This window comes from Neopelma chrysocephalum, unplaced genomic scaffold, assembly GCF_003984885.1.
Source record: "Neopelma chrysocephalum unplaced genomic scaffold, ASM398488v2 Primary Assembly neopelma1_147, whole genome shotgun sequence".
NCBI lineage: Eukaryota > Metazoa > Chordata > Aves > Passeriformes > Pipridae > Neopelma > Neopelma chrysocephalum.
Window position 1 is genome coordinate 14544930 of NW_020897809.1, and position 21182 is coordinate 14566111.

At 42.8% G+C, this 21182-nt stretch overlaps 1 protein-coding gene across 2 annotated transcripts in view; it reads right to left on the reverse strand.

The window, feature by feature from the left end:
- Positions 1–9859: 9859 nt before the first annotated feature.
- Positions 9860–21182, reverse strand: part of PDZRN3 (PDZ domain containing ring finger 3) — a 136133-nt gene continuing 124810 nt past the window's right edge. For both annotated transcript variants that reach the window (XM_027700605.1, XM_027700606.1), the window contains 5 exons: positions 16402–16500; positions 15467–15529; positions 15119–15220; positions 13907–14023; positions 9860–12976 (listed from right to left, as the gene is read on the reverse strand). In XM_027700605.1, coding sequence (XP_027556406.1) covers positions 11426–12976; positions 13907–14023; positions 15119–15220; positions 15467–15529; positions 16402–16500 — 1932 coding nt within the window. In that variant the 3' untranslated portion in view covers positions 9860–11425. The remainder of the gene's footprint in view (positions 12977–13906; positions 14024–15118; positions 15221–15466; positions 15530–16401; positions 16501–21182) is intronic.

Here is a 21182-nt window from a genome sequence, read left to right on the forward strand (position 1 = left end):
TCAATGAGCACATACAGCCCTGGCTGAGACTTGTCAGGATAGGAATGATCTGAGATGGTGACTTCACGGGTATAAATCATTCATCCTCTGGCAGAAGATGCCTGGCTTCCTTCAGCTATGGTTTGAAATAACTAGCAAGACATTCTAGATGAAATTCTGACCTGATTTTAGCGATGCTGATTCTTGTAGTGCAGCCAGGCTCTGATAGCCAAAGTGGGAGGAATCCTCATTCACAGGGGCCTGATCAAAACTCACCTCTGAGTTTTGAACTAACTTCTAAGGACTCCCAGCCATTTCATGCTCTGTATTAGTTTAAATTTCTGTTTACACACTGTATTTCTGAATATAAATTTACAAAGAGTACCAATGCTCTTTCATCTCTCCCCCTTCAGAACTAGTCAATCAGCTGCTGGCAGAGACTTCGTTTTGCTGGGTTTTCCCAGCTTTCTACAAATAATCCAGGCTAATCCTTAAATAGCCTAATTCTGTGTCAGAGCGTTTTAGGATTTATTTTAGTGTCTAATATTTCATGCAACTATGGAACAAAATAAAACATCATTTAAAAAAACAGTCTTTATACAAATCTAATTGTATTTCTCCCCAAAGCGGCATCACATTTAACAGCTTTGGAACAAGTTTGATTTCTATTTCAAGTAAGGTTTATTCTTTATAAGCTGCTAAATGCTTGTAGTAGCTCAAAGAGAGGAACCAGAAGCGATTGCATTTCCCTTCTCCTTTTCTCCAGTGCACTTGCTGCTTCTTCACCTGAACCAATACCTTAAGGCTCTCTCTGACTGTGGGGTCCTTTTGTATTTGTTCTGTTTGCATATGTCACCATGGTGTGATGGCTCAGTCCTGGGACAAGCCCAAAATCCACATCCAGTCTTTTCTCTCTAATTACACCATTCAGCAGATGCTTTTGAAAAGCACGTGCAAACCAGTGCTGTAGCCTGGGTTAGCCCTCACAAGTTCAGGCAAGTAATGGTTTGGGAACTTCCTGAGCTGGCAGGTCTGTCTCCTCATGGAGACTGGCACTGAAGCTCCTCAGTAATGGTCATTGTTTGGGTGTAACAGCTGTTCTGCATTATTCAGGTTATTTTTATTTTTTTATAGAAACCTTTCCCTTACTTTTTTTTTTTATTTTATGACAATTCCTGTCTCATTGTCTTGGTAGCCCAGTGACCCTCATACCAGTTTTTAACATATCACCCCTGAACTCTTCTGCTGCTGCCTTTCCCTGGAGTTTGTAAAATGCATACTGTGACCTCGGGAAGGTGTGAGGGTAGAGGTGGAATGCTTTGCCTTTTCTCAGAACTGTCCTCTGAAACTTGTTAGGTTGCAACAGTGGGCAAGAATGGAAACTCTTAATTCACCTCTGTGGAGGTCTACTTATATGCCTCTCTGTCATGTATACTAAGGTGAACAGTGCTTTTCCTTAAAATACTTTTCTGTTGGAAAATGCTTGTTCTTCAAAATGGGAACTTCAGGCAAAAGGTGGGGAGGTACAGCTGTCTTTGTCTTTCACTCTGAAGATTTTAAGATTCAGGAAGGACTTCCCAGCTGAAGGGAGATGGTGAGAATACCTGTAAATAGCCTGGCAAGGCTGAGATTTGGAACTCAGTGGCTGAGTTTGTTGTTGTCTCTTTCTATCCCCTATCTTACCCTCAGCCTATTTTCTATCCCATGGAGATGAGAGCTTTACATTGAGCAAGACCAGAGCTGGTTTTACCTGTTCTGAAGGGTCCTCAGGACAGTGGTGTGATGCAGCTGGAGAAGGGGTTCCTCCTGCTGCTGCACTTTGGTGTCCAGGTCTCCTTTTCCTGTTCTCACCCATGGTGTCGCTGCAGAATTTGTGTTTCAGTACCACCCTGAGGACAATATTTACTTTGAAAGAGAATAGAAGTGTCTTGCAGGAGATGAGACACCTCACTGTGTGTCCTGGCACGTGTGGTGATATCTCTGAGGGTCTGATGTGTCAGCAGTTCCCTTTTCCTTGCTCCTTTCAATACCAATCAGTCACAAAAGGGTGGAATTCTGTGGCCTCGTGAGGAGCCCACTGTGGTGATTCCCCAGCCTGGAGGTCTGTGTGAGTGAGGGCCTTTGTGTCAGTGTTTAAACAAGCACACACTCGTGGCCATGTGTGTGAGGGAGTTTGGTTGTGCAGGGAGGAGCAAACAGAGAGTGACCAGGGCACTGTGATCCTTGGCTGAATGAGACCATTACAGATGTTATATTCAGCGCTGGTGTTTTTTTAGCTGGTCACGTCCTGTCCTGGTTGAATTCCTCTTGACATCTGACCACTGGCTGACAGTCCTGAGGATTTGCAGCAAGACCTCCCACAAGACTTCCACTCCTGAGAAAGGACAAATTTCAGATTGGTCCAAGACAAGAATCACAGACTAAAATACAGGGCCCTTGGAAGGCTTACAGTTACTGCCTTTTGCAATGTTCTCTTCTCACTATGGGTGTCATTTCAAACCCCCTTTAGCCCTATCATGTGTTGTAGCTTCACTGGGCACTAAACTGCTTTGTAACAGTTCTTCTACCCCTGCAGAGAAGGACAGTGCACCTCTGCCTGGGAATGGAGCATTCCCTTTGGCTTGCCACAACCATTTATGTATCTGAAGACCACAAGAACGTGATACCTGATGTATCAGTCTTCAAAGAGAATGGACTTACCTTACGCAGGAAAGTGCTGCCTGTGTTTGTGAGTTGTTGGAGTGAAGATTCTTAATTTGGTCCAAATGGATTTAAAAATAACTTCTGATACTTTTCCAGAAGAGTGATATGCTTGGTCACTGAACTTGCAGCTCTGAGTTATGTTCCTCTTTGTTTTTAACAAATGGTTGCTGTTCCCTGCACGGATCAACCAGGAAAGTGAGAGAGGAGTGAGAGAAGTTTGAGGGGTTGCTGGTAGAGTTAAAGGGGGAATATTACGAAGTTCTTTGCTGGGGTCTGTTGCTGCTGTTTGTGGGTTGGCACACGGGTAACCTGAGTTGGAAGCAGGTCTCCTCCTCCTCCAGAGGATGAAAATTTGAACTGCATTGTTAAGGCAACCTTGCTGCCTCAGATGTTGGTGATGACTAGAGGTTTAAAGCTGTGCTGGGAATACACAAGTCCTTTGGCAAGCACTTGTTATTTAGCAGAATTACTGCGTTTTGGGCTCGTGTGCCCCTGCTGATGGCACTAATCTCCATGTTAGGAGACAAAGTACCAGCTGTGCCTGGTCCTGTTTGTACTACTTTAGCCACATGGATGTTCATCCATTTAATTTGGAAATATTTCTCTGCACTCATCAACAGCCACATGCAGGCAAGTGAAATTGCCACATTTATTCTGATTTAGTTTTGAAAACGACAGATGCTGCATTACTGTAAAACATGGTGAAAGGGTTTTCTAGCTTTGGTTTTGTTCCTCATTTGTGTGAGAGTGCTTGATATATGAGCTATTAATTCTGATGAATGAAGCTACTTTTCTTCAGTGAGGTTGGCTCCTTCTCCCACAGGATCCAGTGAAGCTTCCACTGAGGGACTGATGCTGTTTATGCTTAGACAAAGGACTTAGAAACTGTGTTGGGACTCAGGAAGGAGAACAGTTGGCACACGAGTGACTCGCAAACACAGGCAGATGTGTTATGTGCTAGTTATTACTTTTTCTTAATAATGTGACTTTTTCCCCAGCCTGAATGATTCAAAGGCACAATTCTGTTGTGTGTACGCCCGAAGGCGCAGAACCTTCTCCATCCTCTGGGTGTGTGGGGTTTGTGCTGCTTCCAGCGCAGGTACTTTAAGGGGATAAATACAAAACCATCTGCCAAATCTGGTGCATCAAGTGTAAGCCTTGTACCACTGCTTCTCTTCTCTTTCAGGGCTGTGGTACAAATGTTTTGCAGCGTGATGCCAGCCTTGTTCCCACTCCTTGACCTCATGGACCAGCTGTGCTTGGGGTCACCAGTGGGGACAGGGACTGTGCCACTGTGCTCCTCACCAGGGCCATGGGACCCAAAGGACTCTGTTCATACAGGCACTGCCCTGTCCCACACCCCAAGGGCCACTTATGTCACTTTTCAAAAACCTGAGCTCCTGCCTTTGTTTGCATCGGGAGAGCTGGTACTTAAGCAAGGTGCTCAATGAAAAGTCTTGCAAGACCGGGCCATGAGGGCATGTTGTAGTGTCAGCAGAAAGTGCTTGTGGAGGAGAGAGAGAGAGCCTCTCTTGAAACTATTAACCCCCTTTTTAGTGTCTGGTTCATTGTGCCTTTGGGATTTGCCTTAAAGCTGCATTCTGTGGCACCTTATTTATTTATATTGTGTTTAGCAATCCTCGCTAATGCTGTGTTTGAGCAGTGAATGGGGTGAGAGGATCTCCAGAGGTCCCTTCCAGCCTCAATTATTCTGTAATGCAGATGCACAGAGATGCCTACAAAGACTTCTGGAAAGAATAAATGAAGCAGAACCTCTTGGCCTCATTGGAAAACACTGACACAGGAGAAAGCTCTGTGGTTGTACAGAAAGGGCCAGTCTTTGCTTACTAGAGATGGGTTTGCATGACTTTGGAATGAAATACTGAAAAAGGCTCATCAGTTCATTACTAAATGGTCATTCAGTGCTTGCCTCTGCCTTGAGCTCAGTTTGTGGAGAGCAGTTTGTGGAGTGTCTTTGAACGAGAGTTCAAATACAGGAGAGCAGAGAGGTGTTTGTGGAATAGCTTTGTAAAGTTGGCTTTGTGCATTTTTACATTTGGAATCTGTGTTTGCTGAACCTTATGGTGTACCTGAGTCGTGTTTCTTGTGAAAGTTACTTGGATGTGACCTCACTCCTTTTACCTGGGCTTACATCTTGAGTCCTAAGGACTTCAGATGTTGGATGCTCACATTTATTTGGAATGAAACAGAAATTTTACCAACCTCGGGTGCCTTCAATTTGCAGCCTTTTGATTTACTTTTATTAAACAATTATAGCTGGATTTGCCTTTTGGGGAGTCTTTGTTTACGGCATTCTGAGCTAACAAAGCCCAGCTAAGCCGAAAGATGGATTATTGAAAATCAAAGCTAGCTCTCCTAATTGGGACAATGGAGCCTCTCCACGACACCTGGGAGGCCCACGCTCCAATATGATAAAGTATTTTCTTTGAGAGAAGGTCACCAAAAGTTCACTTTTACAGAGAGGTTCTTATTCTCAGTTAATGGGGCTCCCCGTAGCATGGTCCTGCAGTTGCTTCACATAAAAAGGATGGATTGTCAAAGAAATTACCTTTAAAGTTCCTCCCCGGCAAACTGATTTGAAAGGACAGCCCAAGTGCTCTGTCCTGGCCAGCAGAGCAGCCCATGGCCCAGCCACACAAGCTGTTGTGCCTCTTTGCCCTTCTGCAGCTTAGGATTTGTCAGCAGTTTGATTGGGACCCCTTGTTTCTGGGCAAGTGCCACTCTTTGGGGTTGTGTTTTATAACAGAATCTCCTGCCTGGGTTTTAGAGCAAGTCATTTAATCTTTTCATGCTGTGGAAATGAAGACATTTCCAGACCTTTGGGGATATAATGTGCTTCTCATATCATATGTGGGGTAGGTCCTTTTTTGGTCCTGAAGAACTAAAGACAAAATCAAAACACATAAGCAGAGCCAGACTTGGCGCTTGTTTTGTGTGTGTTACGTGTGTAATTTCCTGCACATGTAACTGATCCCCAGTCATAGCTGGGCCCAGGCCCAACTGTAGAAGACTGTGGGGATTATTCTTTCTGATCCCTTTCTGACTTAGCTGACTCATTTTTCCCAGAGAGGGGAGAGATGGGAGTAGGGTGAGAGAAGTGTGTGACTTAAAATCAACATCATCTGCTGGCAGAAATAGGTATGGGCTGTTTGGGCTCGCTTTAACTTGATTATTCATAGAAGTGCTTGAAGAAAATTTTATAGAAATTAAGTTATCCTTTTAAAATTACTTCAGTTTTGCACAGAAGGAAAAAATAAGAATATCAGCCCAAATGTTAATTTGGGCTTTGGCTCCAGCGGAGCTACAGTGATTTTTTTTTATGCTATTGGCATTGTACTTTTGCAAATTAGAACACTAATTGGAGCATTGTTACCAAGTCATTATTTTCATTATTAATTGATTAGATTAAATCTCCTCTAAGAAACATTCTGTGTCTCAGAAGATGACACAGTTTTTCATAGGAAACTGGTAGAACTTTATTCCCATTTCAAACTTGCTCAGTAAAAAGCATCAAGTATGCTCTTGGATCCATGATCTTAATGTACTAATTTAGGCAACGGAACTTAGATGAATTTAATTCCCAATATTTAAATCTGATAGACTGAATCCAGTAGAACAGACATGTGGCTTTTTATTTAATTCGGGGGGGGGTGTTTCTACCTAGTTTTTAGAGCAGACAGTTGCATTTTTTTATGCTATAGAAATGAGGATGTTTCTAATGTTTTGGATGCTTAAGGAGTCCAGCAAGAAGGTTGGGGACCCAGCTGAGAGGAGGAGTTGACCCAAGAACACTCTGAGCAGTGCATGATAAATGGGAATCTGCTTCATGGTCAGTCATGCAACAGCTGCAGAGTTCATTTTGCAGCATGAGCTCGGACACAGATCTCCTGGAGCTTCTGGAGGAGGGCACAGGTTGGGGTGGCAGTGCATTAGCAGGGCTGCAGGATGATTTTTTAAAAAGCAGTGACCATTAGGAGGTATCTGGGAAGTGTGGTTAGCAGTAGAAAATCAAGCTGTGCTCTGATGTGCAAAGCTGGGATGGCCCTTCCTTTTATATGCTTCACTAATACAGTTGAGGATAATTAAGTATGTAAGTTAATAGACCATTTTCAACTCCTCTGGGACTGCTTGGAGTCTTTCAGATCACGTCAGTGGGCTTTGTGGCAGGCCTGTGTACTAAAGCCCTCATGCTTGAGTGTGAAATCAGCCCAGCCAGCCTTTATATGTGACCCCCCTTAGTTTTTTCACTTCAGTCCCCCCACTACCATTAGTTTTTCCAGTGGCTAGTTTTGTGTTTCTGATACCATAAACTGGGACTGAGAAGATTTCCCCACAGAACCCCCTGAATCTGGTGCTACTTTGTGCCATGACAGACACCTGGAGAAAAGGGGTGTAAATTCTGCATGTTTGCATTCGAACAGTGAACACATCTCCGTAAACCCTGTGTGGCTGAGGTGCTGCACTTGTGCAGAAATCACCCCTCTTCCAGCTGAACTCTGGCTGGGAGCTCACAGAAACTGTTCTGATGAAACCCCAGGCAGAATCTTTGGTATTTTGTCACATTAAACAATTTACATTCAATAAACCCAGGGGCCTTGGGATGGACGTACAGCATCTGCTGTGTCAGTCTCTGCCTCACTTTTGTTTTTTGAGTTTTCTAATTAGTTTATATCTTAATAAATCCTTAATACAACAACTGCTTTAAAACAATTGAAAATAAAACAAGGAGAGGAATTTAAATTGCTTATGGCTTGCTTTGTATGGCTTGCAGGCATTTGAGCAATTTTGCTTACAAGTATCCGGTAACCTATTTCCAAAGGCCACTAGCAGATAATTATATTTGGTTAATTTACATACTTTCAGTTTATAATCCTAATTAGTTCTCCAACCAGCAGTCCCTAGGCAATATGTAGTCTTACCTCATTTTATTTGCCATCCCTACTGTGCAAGTTCTTTTAATTTACAAAAAAATGCTGTTAGGTCTGGTTCAGGGCTTTCCCATTTCAGAGCACATCCAACCTGGGTGATTCCATGCCGATTTAGACCCTATTTGCAAATAAGTATTTTACATTTTTATGGATTTTACATCTGGGAGACATTCTGCAATTTAGGGAAGCTGACCCCGGTTTGACACAGAGCCTGCTTGCTTTGCAGAGAATCAGGTCAAATTCTGCACCAACCTGTACCCACAGTGTCCCATTGTCAGCTCTGGTTTGATGAAGGGAAATGTGCAGGTAAAGGATGGGGACTGAGGTGGTGGTCTGTAAACAGGGAGCAGGGATGGGTGTGGGACAGCAGGAATGACTAATGGCTGCATGAGAGTTCTGGGGAGCTGCCCACAGGCACTGCTCAAACCTCTCAGGCTGCTTGGCAGTTGCTCGTTCCCTTTTTGTGTATTTAGGATCTCTCTCTGTTTACTTATTATTCTGGGATCAGTTCTCACCCAAGCCTGAGATTGTGCCCAGTAAAGTGACTGAGGAGGAAGGGAAAAGGAAGAGGATGGAAATGAAGATTAATCCTTTCAGGTGACACTCTCTTTAGCTCCCATCAGGTTAAAATGAACTTCAAAGAACATGTGGAATGGAAGGAACACATCTCCCAGAGCTGATCCCTGCAGGAGTCTGAGTATCTGGGGCTGAAGCTGCGTTTCCAGCCAGGAAAACCCACCACACTGTCCCACAGCTGGATGGTGCCCCAGGACCCCATGCCCAGGTGTGAGGAGGTTCTGCTGCTCTGCAGGGGTGTGTGGCACTGGTGGATGGTGTGTGGGTTTGGGTACAGCCTGCAGTACTTCAGGAGTCACAATCTCCACTGTTCCCTGGAGATTTCTTGCCTGAGATGTCCTGTGGACAACTAAAACAATTTCAGTGTTACCTTTTAAGCACTGGGGGATGGACTGCAATGTCATTTTTAGAAAGCTGTTGGATGAAATATTTCCTCTTAGGTATCCAAGGCTGCTTTCTGGTCAGATTCACTGCACTGAAATGAGGCCAGGTTTGGACTAAACACTATGGTCATTTCCAATGTATTCTTGCAGGCAGTAAAAAGACCCCAAATCTCCCTTTTCAACACCACATTAAGCACTTTGATAGGGCAAATGAAAACTGAAATGATAACTGAAAAAGGAAAAGGAAGATCTGCAATTTGCAGAGCTTTTCTTCAGATTTCCAGGATAACTCATGGATTCTGTGAACTGATGCTAACTAATAAGTCATAGTGCTGGAGGATAGAGTTGATTTTTAACTGTCCAAATATAGCAACAACTACTTAGGGAGGAAAAACTCAAAAGGTGTGAGAGTAATTCTTGGCCAATACTTTTATTTCAACATCTTAAAGAATGTAAATTTTATACTGTTGATTCTTTGGTGTAACTTCTGCCCATCACACTTGAATTCCCAACTACGTTTCTGCTGTTACACACATTTATACAATGCTCAGCATTTATGTTACTGGTGCCATCAGCTGTGAGGTTGATCCAAAGGACCCTATTTTTATGAGGAACACCTTGATCATTCTTTATTAGAACATCTCAAATCTTACTCCAGTATTTAGAGTAGATTTAATATTTAAACCATCTAGACCAAGGATGGTTTAACTGTTCTTCCATGCTTGGTTTAAGGATTTTTATTCCACACTAATCAGAGCTCTGCCTGTGCTTCTGACTGTGTGCTTTAGTATTCTGCTATGACTCTCATGCCTGCAGTTGGGATGAACAGAACATGAACTCAGAGAAAAGCAGATTTGAGATAGAAAATGTCTTGCATTGAAAGCAGTGTGTGTGCAAATCCTGTATTCTTCTCACTGTACCACTTGTGATGATAATGGCTGGCGTATGTCAGGTGAAATCCTGGCTCTAACAAAGTCAACACCAAAATCTTTCACAGGCTACAGCAGGACTAGCACTTTATCCCAGAGGAAAATAAAAGAGTTTGAAGGTAAATTTGCAGAGGCTTATTGACATGAGTGCCAGATTACGTGGGCTGAAGGTGCATTTTTGGGTATGTAGAAGTTTACTGTGGAGTATGGCAGACACACATTCAATGGCAATTCAGTGCTAGTCCACAGAGGGAGGGGAAAAACCCCCGAAAAAATCTGTTGTTTCCTTGTTGGCGACAGACAAAACAGGCACCGAGAAGCTGTTAATCTCTCCCCTTCCAACTTTTTACTTCTATCAGCAAGATTTTAATTTTTGTTTTGTATACTTATGACAGAAGAGTCCAGAACAAAAACTTAGAAGGCTTTGGAAGCAAGTTTTCAAGGGAAAAGGGGATGGGGAATCTTGAAGCTATTCATGAGTCTACATCACCTGATCCAGCATGACATTCCAATTTATATCTGAATTCTTAATCAGAAAAAGAAAAAAAGAAAAGAAGTGTGATACCTCTTTGTCACCACTTTGTCTTTTTTCACCATCTCTTTTAATTTGTATATTTATTTGCTATAACTTATATATGCTTTAAATTATATATTGTCTGTTTTTAATGCACACCCACACAGAAGTCTGTAGGTGGGTCTTATATACTGCTAACCAACCACAAACCACAGCAAATCAGGAGAGTAGAAGTCCTATTTCTTTCTTACAGTTCATCTTAAATACCTTGTGAGTTGAAGACAAGCATTGCTTGGTTCTGCTCTTGGCGGTCCTTGCACTTCTTCCTTGCCTCTTCCCTCCATCTCTCCTTCCCTCAAGAAAAACCTTAATCCAAATTCCCCCCAAAGTCAGGATGCTGATTATTCCCTCAGGTTTGGCTCTACTGGGTATCCAGGCATTTCTGCAGCATGGGAGCTACGCTGAGAAAGAATATTCTTGGTGGTGAAACCAGAAGGGAACAAAAAGAATTTAAAATAGTATGAAATATAAAACAATAATTTATTTTACTTCATTTTACTTGTTAACGTTTGTAGCTAATGATGATTTCATGAAACTGCTTTTATAATTCAATACATTCAAATCTATAAAGCAAACAGTTACTACCATGGGCTTTTCAAATTCCACAAACTGTCGTATATAAACAAATTAGCTGTACATGCACGTTTCTTCAATAGGTTGCAACATTTGCAAACATGCTTTAAAATCCTTTAAAGCTGCAGTATAGTGTACTTTGCCTCAGGCTTTTCAGATGAAACCTATATACTTTCTTCAGAAACCTTAAAAAGAAAAATGTTTAAATGTTGAGCATAACTCTAAAAACTGCTGTTTGATAAATGTTAAATATTACAACAGAATGACTCTGAGTTTAAACCTTGAGCTAAGTATTGATAAATGACACTCTGTGTAGAAGTGAACAACAGCAAAATAATATCACAAAATATGGTTTCACAAAAAAAAAAATACATAAGTGCAGTTGCTCTTGTGGGTTTTTTGCATTTTTTTTAGGTAAAGAAAAGCACGGGTACCTTTTAATATGAATATAGTTTAAGCAAATTACCTGTGTAAGTATGGTTAATACATTTCTGATATTTAAACACTTCATGTAAAAGGTAACAAGTAAAAAAGTACAATCAGTATTCCAAAAAGCACTGCTAATATTGCCTTTGAAGGAGATGGGCAAGCTTCCTCTCCACTTTATAATGGAGATCCTGGCACCCACAGTTGCAGAGTTCAGTATTTGAACTATAAACTGGTGACTGTATCTTATATACAAAAATCTTGCCACATTGAACGAGGCATTGATTCCTACCCCAATGGTAGTGTTTTATGTACATAATTTAGCACTGGTGATTATACAGTAGTCACTGACAGGAAGGAATTGTACACCCGTGTGCCGCCCGGTGACTTTGTTCCGTGGGTTAGCAGTTCTTGGATTGTCATCCAATTGTCAAATATTTTTTTATTCCTCTTCTTCATCATTTTTTTGTGGCTCAGTTCAATGATGTTCATCTCTTTCTTTTCTTCCGCACCTTGCTGCTCCTTTAAGCACTCTAACCTGCTCTGCATCATAAACTCACGCCTCCTCCTCTGCTCCTTCGCCTTCACCAAATGCTGCTTCCGCTCTTCCTTGCTCCAGTAACGGCCCATCTTCATCTCACTTATGGCATCATCATCAGTGGTCATCCCACTGCGCTCCTCCTTGATCTTTATGGCGCGTTCCCTCAGCAGCCTGTCCCTGACCGGCCTCTTGGTGATGTACCGGGTCCCGTCGCTTCTGACCTTGACTTTCCACTCCATCCTCGGCTCGCTCTGGCCCGAGCTGAAGTCTTTGCACATGCTCACCAGGCTCATCTGGCTCTGGGCGTACTCCACGGCGGATTTCTGCTGGATCAGCTGCATGTAGCTCTGGTAGTGCTGTGCGTGGGCAGGGATATGAGCGTGTTTATACGGAGAGTGGTGATACGGGGACGTGTAGGAGCCAGAAGGCTTTTGACCGTGCGTTGGGCTTTTGCTTCCGTCACTGGCTTTTCTCTCCTTGCTCTCCAGCTGCTTGCCGAGGTCGGGATCTTTAGCGGAGGCGTGGCATTTACCGGCGCTGGATTCGTGGCTTTCCGAGCCGGCAAACAAATTCTTTTGGGAGGCGTTATGTGCCGCTGCCCCCTCGTTACCTTGACAGCTAATGCCTTCCGCAGTTCTGCGCAGGGAATTGTCGGGGGAGATCTCCAGCGTGAGGGGCGTGCTCCGGCAGCTCTCCCCGGTGTTGTAGGCGCTCGAGCTGTCCTTGTCGGACTTCTCCGGGAGCTCCGTGATGTCCGAGAGCTCGTGCCTGCGCACGTCGATGCTCGTGTTGTAGTTGCGGAAGCCGCTGTTGTGCAGCATCCAGGGCTCCCGGTACTGATCCTTCAGCTGCTGCATCTTGTGGGCCCTCACGATGTTCAGGCACTCCAGCTCGATGTTGCGCAGCTCCTCGTTCAGCATCTCCAGCTCCCTGTCCACGCTCTCCTGGTCGCTTTTGCTCATGTCCAGGGTGCTGTTGTGGTAGTACAGGCTGTAAGGGTTGGCAGACTTCACCTGGCACTTCAGCTCCAGCAGCTCTCGGAACCGCTCGCACTCGTCCACGGGGATGCCCAGGAAGTCGACGTCTGTGCAGTCGGCCGAGATGAACGACTCGTTGCTGAACTGCATGTCGCCGCTGCCCAGGGTGTCGTGGCTGTAGGTCAGCTTCTTCTGGCTGCCCAGGGTGTTGGAGGACGTGGTGTGATCGTCCCCGTTGTTCTCCTGCTCGGAGCTCTCGTCATTGCGGGTGCTGTCGTCCGTGCGCCCCACGCCGCTGTCCTTCTCGTGCTGGTTGGATAAAATAGTGGCTGTGTCTGTGGTACCTCCGTCCTCCTCGTGCTTCTTCTAACAACAAAACAGAAAGAGGAATTACTGCAAGGACACGAAATATTTCAGGGTGTTTATTTTTTAATAGTTTTCTTAATCTGTCGCTTTTTATACTTTTTGCATCTTTATCTTGTATGGAAGGAATATTATTAAGAACTCATAGAAATGGTGACCAAGCCCACAGCCTGCTGTGGATGCCCCTTTCAGAAGAACCTGAGGTCTGTGTTTCAGTTATGTAGCAACGATGGTAGAACACAAATTTTGAAATGTTTCTTCTCCCACTTAATTGCACAACAATATCCAGTTCCACAGCAGTGCCAAACTGAGAGCATGTCTCCACTAAATGTGGATGCCACAGAGGATGTAGAGTTTTAGAAAGCTTTAGAAAAAACTCTAGGCAGAAATTGAAAAACTGTTCAAGAACTGCTTTGATCATGGCACAACAATGGGGAATACAGGCCCAAATCTGTGGCCCTGCACAAACTTTGCTATGTAAAACCTTTTTCTTTGCCTTTCTCCCCTCATGTAGATCTTACTTCAGTAATTTGCCTGAGTTCTCCATTTGGATTTTCAGGTTTTGGGAGGCAGGCTGTTCTCAGTCTGCATGCACATCAAATAGGAAATTCTAAACCCCAGCTCTCTGCCTGCTCTGTCCACCATACACCCAGTACTTCTCTCAGTGACCACAACGAGAACAGTGGATTTCTAAGAACTGTGACTGTGTTTTGTAAGGGGCAAAGCACAAAAGGTAACATTTTAAAACATTTTGCTCCCTGAGATAAGAAGCTGTGGATAGTCATGTAATATTCTGATTTTACATGAAGTCCTTTTGCCTTGATCTTGACTTAGTGTCACTTGAGACACACCAAGTGTATTCAGTCAAGTTCAGTATTGGAATATTGAGTGCAGTGGGAAGTTTGACAGCACTGCACACCAGAAGGGCAGTACCTGCTGAAGCATGCTGGCAGTAAATTGCATTGCCTGGTGGTGCTGTTCCTCCAACATGTCCATGTGCAAGTCATCCAGAAAATCATTTCTGTCATCATCCATCCATCCTTCATCCAGCTACGTGAAAAGGGAGGGAAAAAACAAACCAATTGTTGTCAAAAGAATGAAGACTGACATAAATTAGATTTTTCTTTGTGGAAAGTGACTGGGAAATCTCAGGGGATTCCTTCCTGTGACAGTGCTGCCGTGTCCTGGGAAGGAGCACACGTGTCCCTGTGCTAAGTGTGGGTATTGACTGTCCTACCTCCCCCTACAGCTGCCTCCATCTCCAACAGCATGGTTTTATCTTCCACAGCCCTTTACATGTGGTAAAACTCCAGCCTCTTCATCCATGGAAATACTTCTAAGAGTTGGGGGTGTTTTGGTTTTTGCACAACTTGATTATGATGTGTAAAAACACTCCGAGCCCAAAGCTTGAACACATCGCTTGTCAGGCAGCATCAAGGGCCAGAGGGAAAATCTGGCTGGGGTCTGTAGGACTTTTTTACTCCTATCCCTGATTATCCCTGTGGGAGAGATCAGAAACTCCAGGCTAACAGGATAGTGATGATCCTGACCCTGTGTCTCCAGGTGCACTGGCAAGGGCTGCTCCCACAGCACCAGGAGCAGAGACAGATCAAACAATAATGCTCCTGGCTGTTTGTTCAACACCTTTGTTGTGCTAATCCCTGCTCTACAAAGGGATCTGGTTCAACCTTTTATTACAGCTGAGGAGGCTTCTTGACAGTATTCAACTGCTTTAAGAGATGGTGTATGCAGGGCTAAATAATAGGTGTTTTAATGAATGAATAATCGATGGCTATAGGAGTTAGAGTTCAGTATGTTCTTCAAAACTGTGGCTTAAAACCATCCATAATACCTTGCACTGATGTTTGTAATAACATTGCAGCACATATAAATCACTAAATGTCTTAGAAATTGAACTTTAATATAAAATATATATATATAAGTACCACGACTGCTGAATTCCATTATTTTAGACCATATATAAGTCCAGTCAAACTGGTCATATATATACTAAAATATGGTTTTAGATAGATTGGTAGATTTAGGTAGGTCAGAATTCTTTGAAAGAACTGCTTTCTACAAAATAGCAACTGTTTTAATTAAGACTCAAGTGAGGGTTTTTTTTTTTTGCTGTTGCTACAGTACCTGAATTTCTGGTCTTGCCACAAGCAAGGAGATATTCTTGCTCTCCTCACTGCTCAGAAGTGCCACAGCTTCCTCTCGGTTCTGCACCTCTATGCCGTTGATCTTGAAGGAAAAGAGCAACACCATGAGCTATTCTCCCAGGGACACTTGTGTGCTGCTGGGATCTGGACAGACCCCGGTGCCCACGTGCACATCTCCAGCCTTGTGCAGACAAGCGTAGGGCAAGAGTGTTGGTTAGGACACGAGATGCCGTTCCATCCCTTTGCCTGGCACGTGCAGAGCCTTGTTATTGAGGGCAGGAACTGGATTATCCCGTGTCAGCAGGCCTGGAACCCTCCCCACACGTACCTGGATAATGCGATCCCCTTCCCGGAGCCGCCCGTCCTTGGCAGCGATGCTGTTGGGGTCGATCTACAAAACAAGGGAACTGTGAGTGCTCTGGAGGTTTGGGAGCTCAGGATTTACTTCCCCAGTGTGGGTAACGTGACTGATGGTGTAACCAGTGTGCCTGTCATTGCTGCTCCACCTGTGCTTGTCACATCTGCCCCAGTGACTGCAGGACTTCCCCCTGCTCGTGTCAGACAAAGTGAAATGCAAATTAAAATGATCAAGTCAATCCCAAAACATTTCTGAGTATCCTGAGCCGCATCTTCAGGGAATGTAGGTTTATAATGTTTGCCTGGTATCGAGTTAACTCAAATTTTAACACTTTGCTTCACACAGTGCTTTGATTAGAACCAGTTTTTGCATAAAGAACAGGAAGGATTATTTGCTAAGTGGGCCATTTTAATGGAAGATTTTAGATTTAGTTATGAGTTTCTTTCCCCAAACTGCTGCTATTAATTTGTTAGAGATCTGCATGATAAAAAGTTGATGTATAAAATGCTACTTATTTCGTGGAAGGGAGCAAAGAGAGACAAATGGACCTCAAATATTTGCAAATGAGAATGTGTGGATTTTTTTTTTAATAATTTGTACTGATTCCGGAATAATTAAGAACAAAAACTAATAGGGAGAATATATTAAAAATACTTTGAAGGCATTATCTGAAATTGAATGCTGAGTCTGTGCTGGGGGAAAATGAACACTAAATGTTAATATAACCAGGTTTGACTTCAGTGGGTGCAGGACTTTGGAGAAAAGGAAAACAATTAGATTTCTTCAAATTACTGCACTCTGGCTGTTTTTTCTAACATGGTACAAACAGAAGACAAATGTCTTAAATGCCCAACAATCAAGTTTAAAAGACAAATCGTATCTTAGGGAAATCAGCTCAATCTTACCTCACTCACATAAATCCCCATGTCATCTTCATCATCGGTCCTGTAACAGACAGTGAGGCCAAGCTTGTCCTGGCTGTTCACTCTATGTAAATCGACTTCCTGGGGTTTAAAAAAGAGAGATAAAGGAAAAATACACTGTCAGTGAGACACCAGTGACTGATGGAAGCAATTTTTCAAATACAATGAAAATATTTTGCTTAAGTGATATAGTGGATCTCTTTTCATTTTGCTTGTAGACGAGGTTAACTTACTGAGCAAAACGCGATTATATGCAGACAATCAATACCTGGGGCATTTTTGACCCTTCAATCAATATGAAGTCATTTTGAAAATAGACCTTTTATTGATCTTAAGGAAGAAAAATTACCTATATTTCATGTCGTGGTAAGACTTCAAAGGCTAAAATACTTATAAAGTATGATTTCAATATTTGTCACAGCTGATACATATTTCTTTATAAGCAGGGAAATTCTCTGGCTTTTCAGAGAAAAATATAATGCTCTATTACCTTAAACTGTATAATTTTCATAAGATGATCTAATAAGTTTCTCAAAAGTATGACTGAAGATCAATATATTCTCAGCAAAGCATTTGGTATTGGTAATAGAAATATAATAAGCACTTCAATATCTTGCAAGGATTTGGTTTCAGCAGGTCATGGTGGTCTTGTTAGTCTTGGAGATGTTTAAGCATCTTAAAAATACATGTTCTTCCTCTATGTTTCTTTTGCCAGGAAGAATTCCTGAGGAGGCAGCTGTGGGGCTGAAGGGAAAAAGTGGGACCAAGCAAAGGACAGAGACTGAGGAAGAGGAGGATCGAGGGCTGCCCCAGCCCCAGGACAGACCCTCCACCACGTGTTTGTGCTTGGACCCGTTGCTCCAGTGGAAAAGTCCTGATAACACAACTCTTTATCTCTGCACGTCTCTGTTGTGACCCACACTGTGCCATTTGGAAGGGGCAAGACAATAAAACGAGCTGATGTGAATAATTTATCGGCGCGTCTGGATGACAGCTGCCAAGATCAGCAATCTCGTGTTATTTACTTGTCAACATGTGTAATTTCTCTTTTTTTTTTTTTTCCCCCCCTAAAGAAACGTAGCTGTAAATGTCAGTGACATTTCAGCTGGTATTTAAGTGGTTTCAATCAATAGTATCCATGGTGAACTGCTGCGCTTTTTCTCCCTCTTTTGTTACTTAAAGGTTTGAAGACAATGCTTTAATAGAGGGGTTTTTTCAGGTTTCTAGAGATGGAGATTCTTCAGAAGAAAAGATGAGATCAAGAGGATTCAATTCTGATCTCAGCTGATCCTTGGGAATGCCACTGCAGCCAATGTGTTCATCATGCACTTAATCATGGGGATGAGGTGAGAGTTTGTGGATTGGGCCTGATTCAGGTCTAGAATGATTCCCACGTTCCCTGCATAATTAACAAAAGTATTTCATGTCTTCAGGAATGTTTTTATATACTTTACTGATTTGAAAACACAGTAATGAAATGGTGGCAAGAAACCAGTGCTGCTCATTCTACTGCTTGTCATAGTGGGAGTGAAAAAATATACATGTAATGTTAACATTCCCCCCAGAACAAACAGAAAAATATGGTGACTTTGGCCATTATTTAAATAACCACAGACACTTGCCAGCACCTTTAGGAGCTGAAGGAAAACAGGGAGCAGGCTGTTAGTTTCATTTACCTGCCACCTATTTTGACTAAACAATAGGTGTTTTTCCAACAGTGTACAACTATAAAGGGTATCATAATTAAAAATAAAGTATGGATTTGCATTCAAAATGTACCCTCCGAGACACCACCTGTAATATACTGGAAGGTAATAAATCATCTGGTAAATTAAATAATATATATTTTAAAAGGAAAAAAGACAGTTGTTTAAAAACACACAAATAAAGAACAAAAAAAGCCAGAGCAAACAAAATATTTATAGAGCAGGTGTTTAGAACCTGAATTTTTATGAGTAATTAGATGACAGACTTACTCTTGGGTACAATCCCTCTAGTCCTTGGTGGGAATAACATAAGTGGGTTTGATGCTACCCAAACATGATAATTTTATGAATTCAAAGATAGGAACAGCTGCTTTCTACGGGTCTTTGTGTCAGTGAAGTTTTAATGCAATCGTAAAGGTTTGAAATATTTGAGAGATAAAAGTGTGCAATTCCAGTTGGAGTTGAAGAATCAACACCAGGGTCTTCAAAGCAAAGGTTTTTTTTCCATATTCCGAGGTGAGTCTGTATAATGCAGAGATACATGAAAAGGGGAAAACAGAAAACTGGCACCTACAAATACAGGTTTTATGGCAGCTTGTGTAAATGCACCAGGAAATGATTAAATGAGAGGAATTAATGTGGGCCTAGAGAACTTCGAAGGTGTGAGTTCGTGTGTTCGCAACGCCACAGGACCTGCCAGTTCTGACCGTTCTGTCTCAAGGGCTGCATTTCTGGGCAGCCCAGGGGCCTGATCCTGCCAGCCCACAATGGTTCCGTGCTCCTGCTGCTGGACTGCTTCCAGAGCCTCTGCCAGGCACCGGATTAGTCTGGAGATGAAAGTGTATTTAGTGCTCAGCCGGGGCTCAGATATTATTGAAATGAACTCTATAAACCCCTCAGCCACCAGCCCTGCAGAAGGGACACACTGAGGTTGTTCAACACCTGGTGTGGATCCACAGAAACCAGCTGGCAGGCAACGGTGGAACCCACCAAGTGTGGGAATGTCAGGGCTGTGTTAATGTGTTAAATGTAAAAACTTCATCTATGACAATTTTTACGTTCACAGATGATTCAACTCTGCTTCTTCAGATCAGGTAAAAGTGACATTTTGAGAGACGTTCCAGAGAAGGATTTGGATGCTCTTTCAAAATAGTCTGTGCAAGAGAACTGTCTGAAAGGTTATTGGCTCCACATCAAATGTGGAGCCAAGGAGGGCTCAAAGAGCTGGTTGCTGAAATCCATATGGCATTTGCACGAAGACAAGATGAAATGAACGTGCCCTATGACATTATACCTGCAACTACTCATAATAATGAATTAGGAGCAAGTGATAATAGTAAATTAACCTCTATAAGCTCAGAAGATCCTTCATTTGCAAAGGATGATTGAATTATTGTACTGCTGATTTAGAATTATGGCCTGCCTGCAAATTTATAAAAATCAAAGTCCTTTCTCTAACAAGACAGAAATGAGCAGTAGAAATCTGAAATGAGAGGACAGAGACGGGTAAAAAAAGTTCAAACATTGACAAAGCCTTATCCACAGCTTGCAGGGTAAGTACTCTGTCCCTTCCCTCTCTCTGTGAAATGTGGTAGGATTTTTTTCTGTGCTGACCTCTGACATACCTGACCAGCAGGGCCCACTTTTTTGCTATTCCATCGATAGGTTTCACACAGAAAAGAATGTCAGGGAAATAAAGAACTATTTCCTTTTATACTGTGTGAGGCCTTATCACCACTTTTTAGCAACTGACCCTGGTACAGCAAGAGGAAAAATCTTGTTCTTGCTGTCTTGAACCTAAGAAAGGGATCTTTACACTTGTATTTTCACATAAATGTGCTTTTCATCATGGGTAAAAAGCAAAAACCTCACTCTTCTGCTCTTCAGAGGAGAAAATTTTATGAACCACATTTTCTTTCCAAAATTCTTTGCCCTAGAGAAGAAGCAAAAATCCCTCTGGAGATTTCTGTGCCCACTCAGCTCTGTGATGGTAATTCTCTGACAGACCACAGAGACTGAACCAGCTTTAGTCATCAGTGGTGCTGGGAAAGGCTAAAGAAAAGTGTTTCTCACCCTGATGAAAAGATGTTTGGGACAGTAGGATAACTTGAAGGATGCCCAGGCTCTCTGCCAAGCAGATGGGCAGTGGTCCATGATTTAGACCTTTCTCATGCAGTATGAGATGTTAAGGCCAGGTTTAAGCCCTCCAGAGAACTAAGGAAGGACAAGCCTTTCAGTACTGGCTTGGGAGCAAGCTGAAATGTTTCACCACTTTTGCATTTGTTCCAAACAAAGAACATACAAATATTTGCCTTAGAAAGTACAGCTGTGAAGCTTTTTAAACCTTTACATATTCAATCACTGCCTGAAGCAGGCCTGGGCTGGAGTCCTTTGTATTCAGAGACACAGCAATGCCTTGAGAAGCTCCTGATCTGTGCAACTCCCTGCAGAGAGGGAGTTTTCATAGAGAAAAAAATGTATTCACATAAAAGATGCTTTGAAATGCTTTACAACCAGGATGGAATAAAAATTGCAGAGTGCCTGTGATGGAGCCTACCAATTCCCACATTCAGACAGTTACCTCCTCCCCTCCCCTGCAAACAGATTATTGGAGAAGTAAAAGAAAGATTTCAACCAAAGCAGCAAAGTGTAGCGAAGGGGAAAGCTTAAGAACCAGGTACTCAGATTTTATTTATGGTTTCCTAAAAGCAGCAAAGCATTAATTTCAGATTTTGAAGCACAGGTTTGGTCGCTTGGTATGTTCGTTTTTTGACTCATCAGCTGTTGTGGTTTTGTGCTGGGAACACTGGGTGGGCAAAAAGCTCTTTGAATGAATCTGTTGTCCTCCTTCAGCCTTTTGACATGAGCACTTCGTGTCTGTCCAAGGCTGAGCGAGAGCATCAGAAGGAAATATCTCAGCAGTTACCAAACATTTCGTGTTTTCATCTTCAAGCTCTACTGAGTCTCAACCAACCACTCAGCTGAGTTCAGTTCTCTGCTTGGAAAGAAGGAAGACCTACAACCTACAAGTTGCATATTGGAAAGGGCGAAGACAAA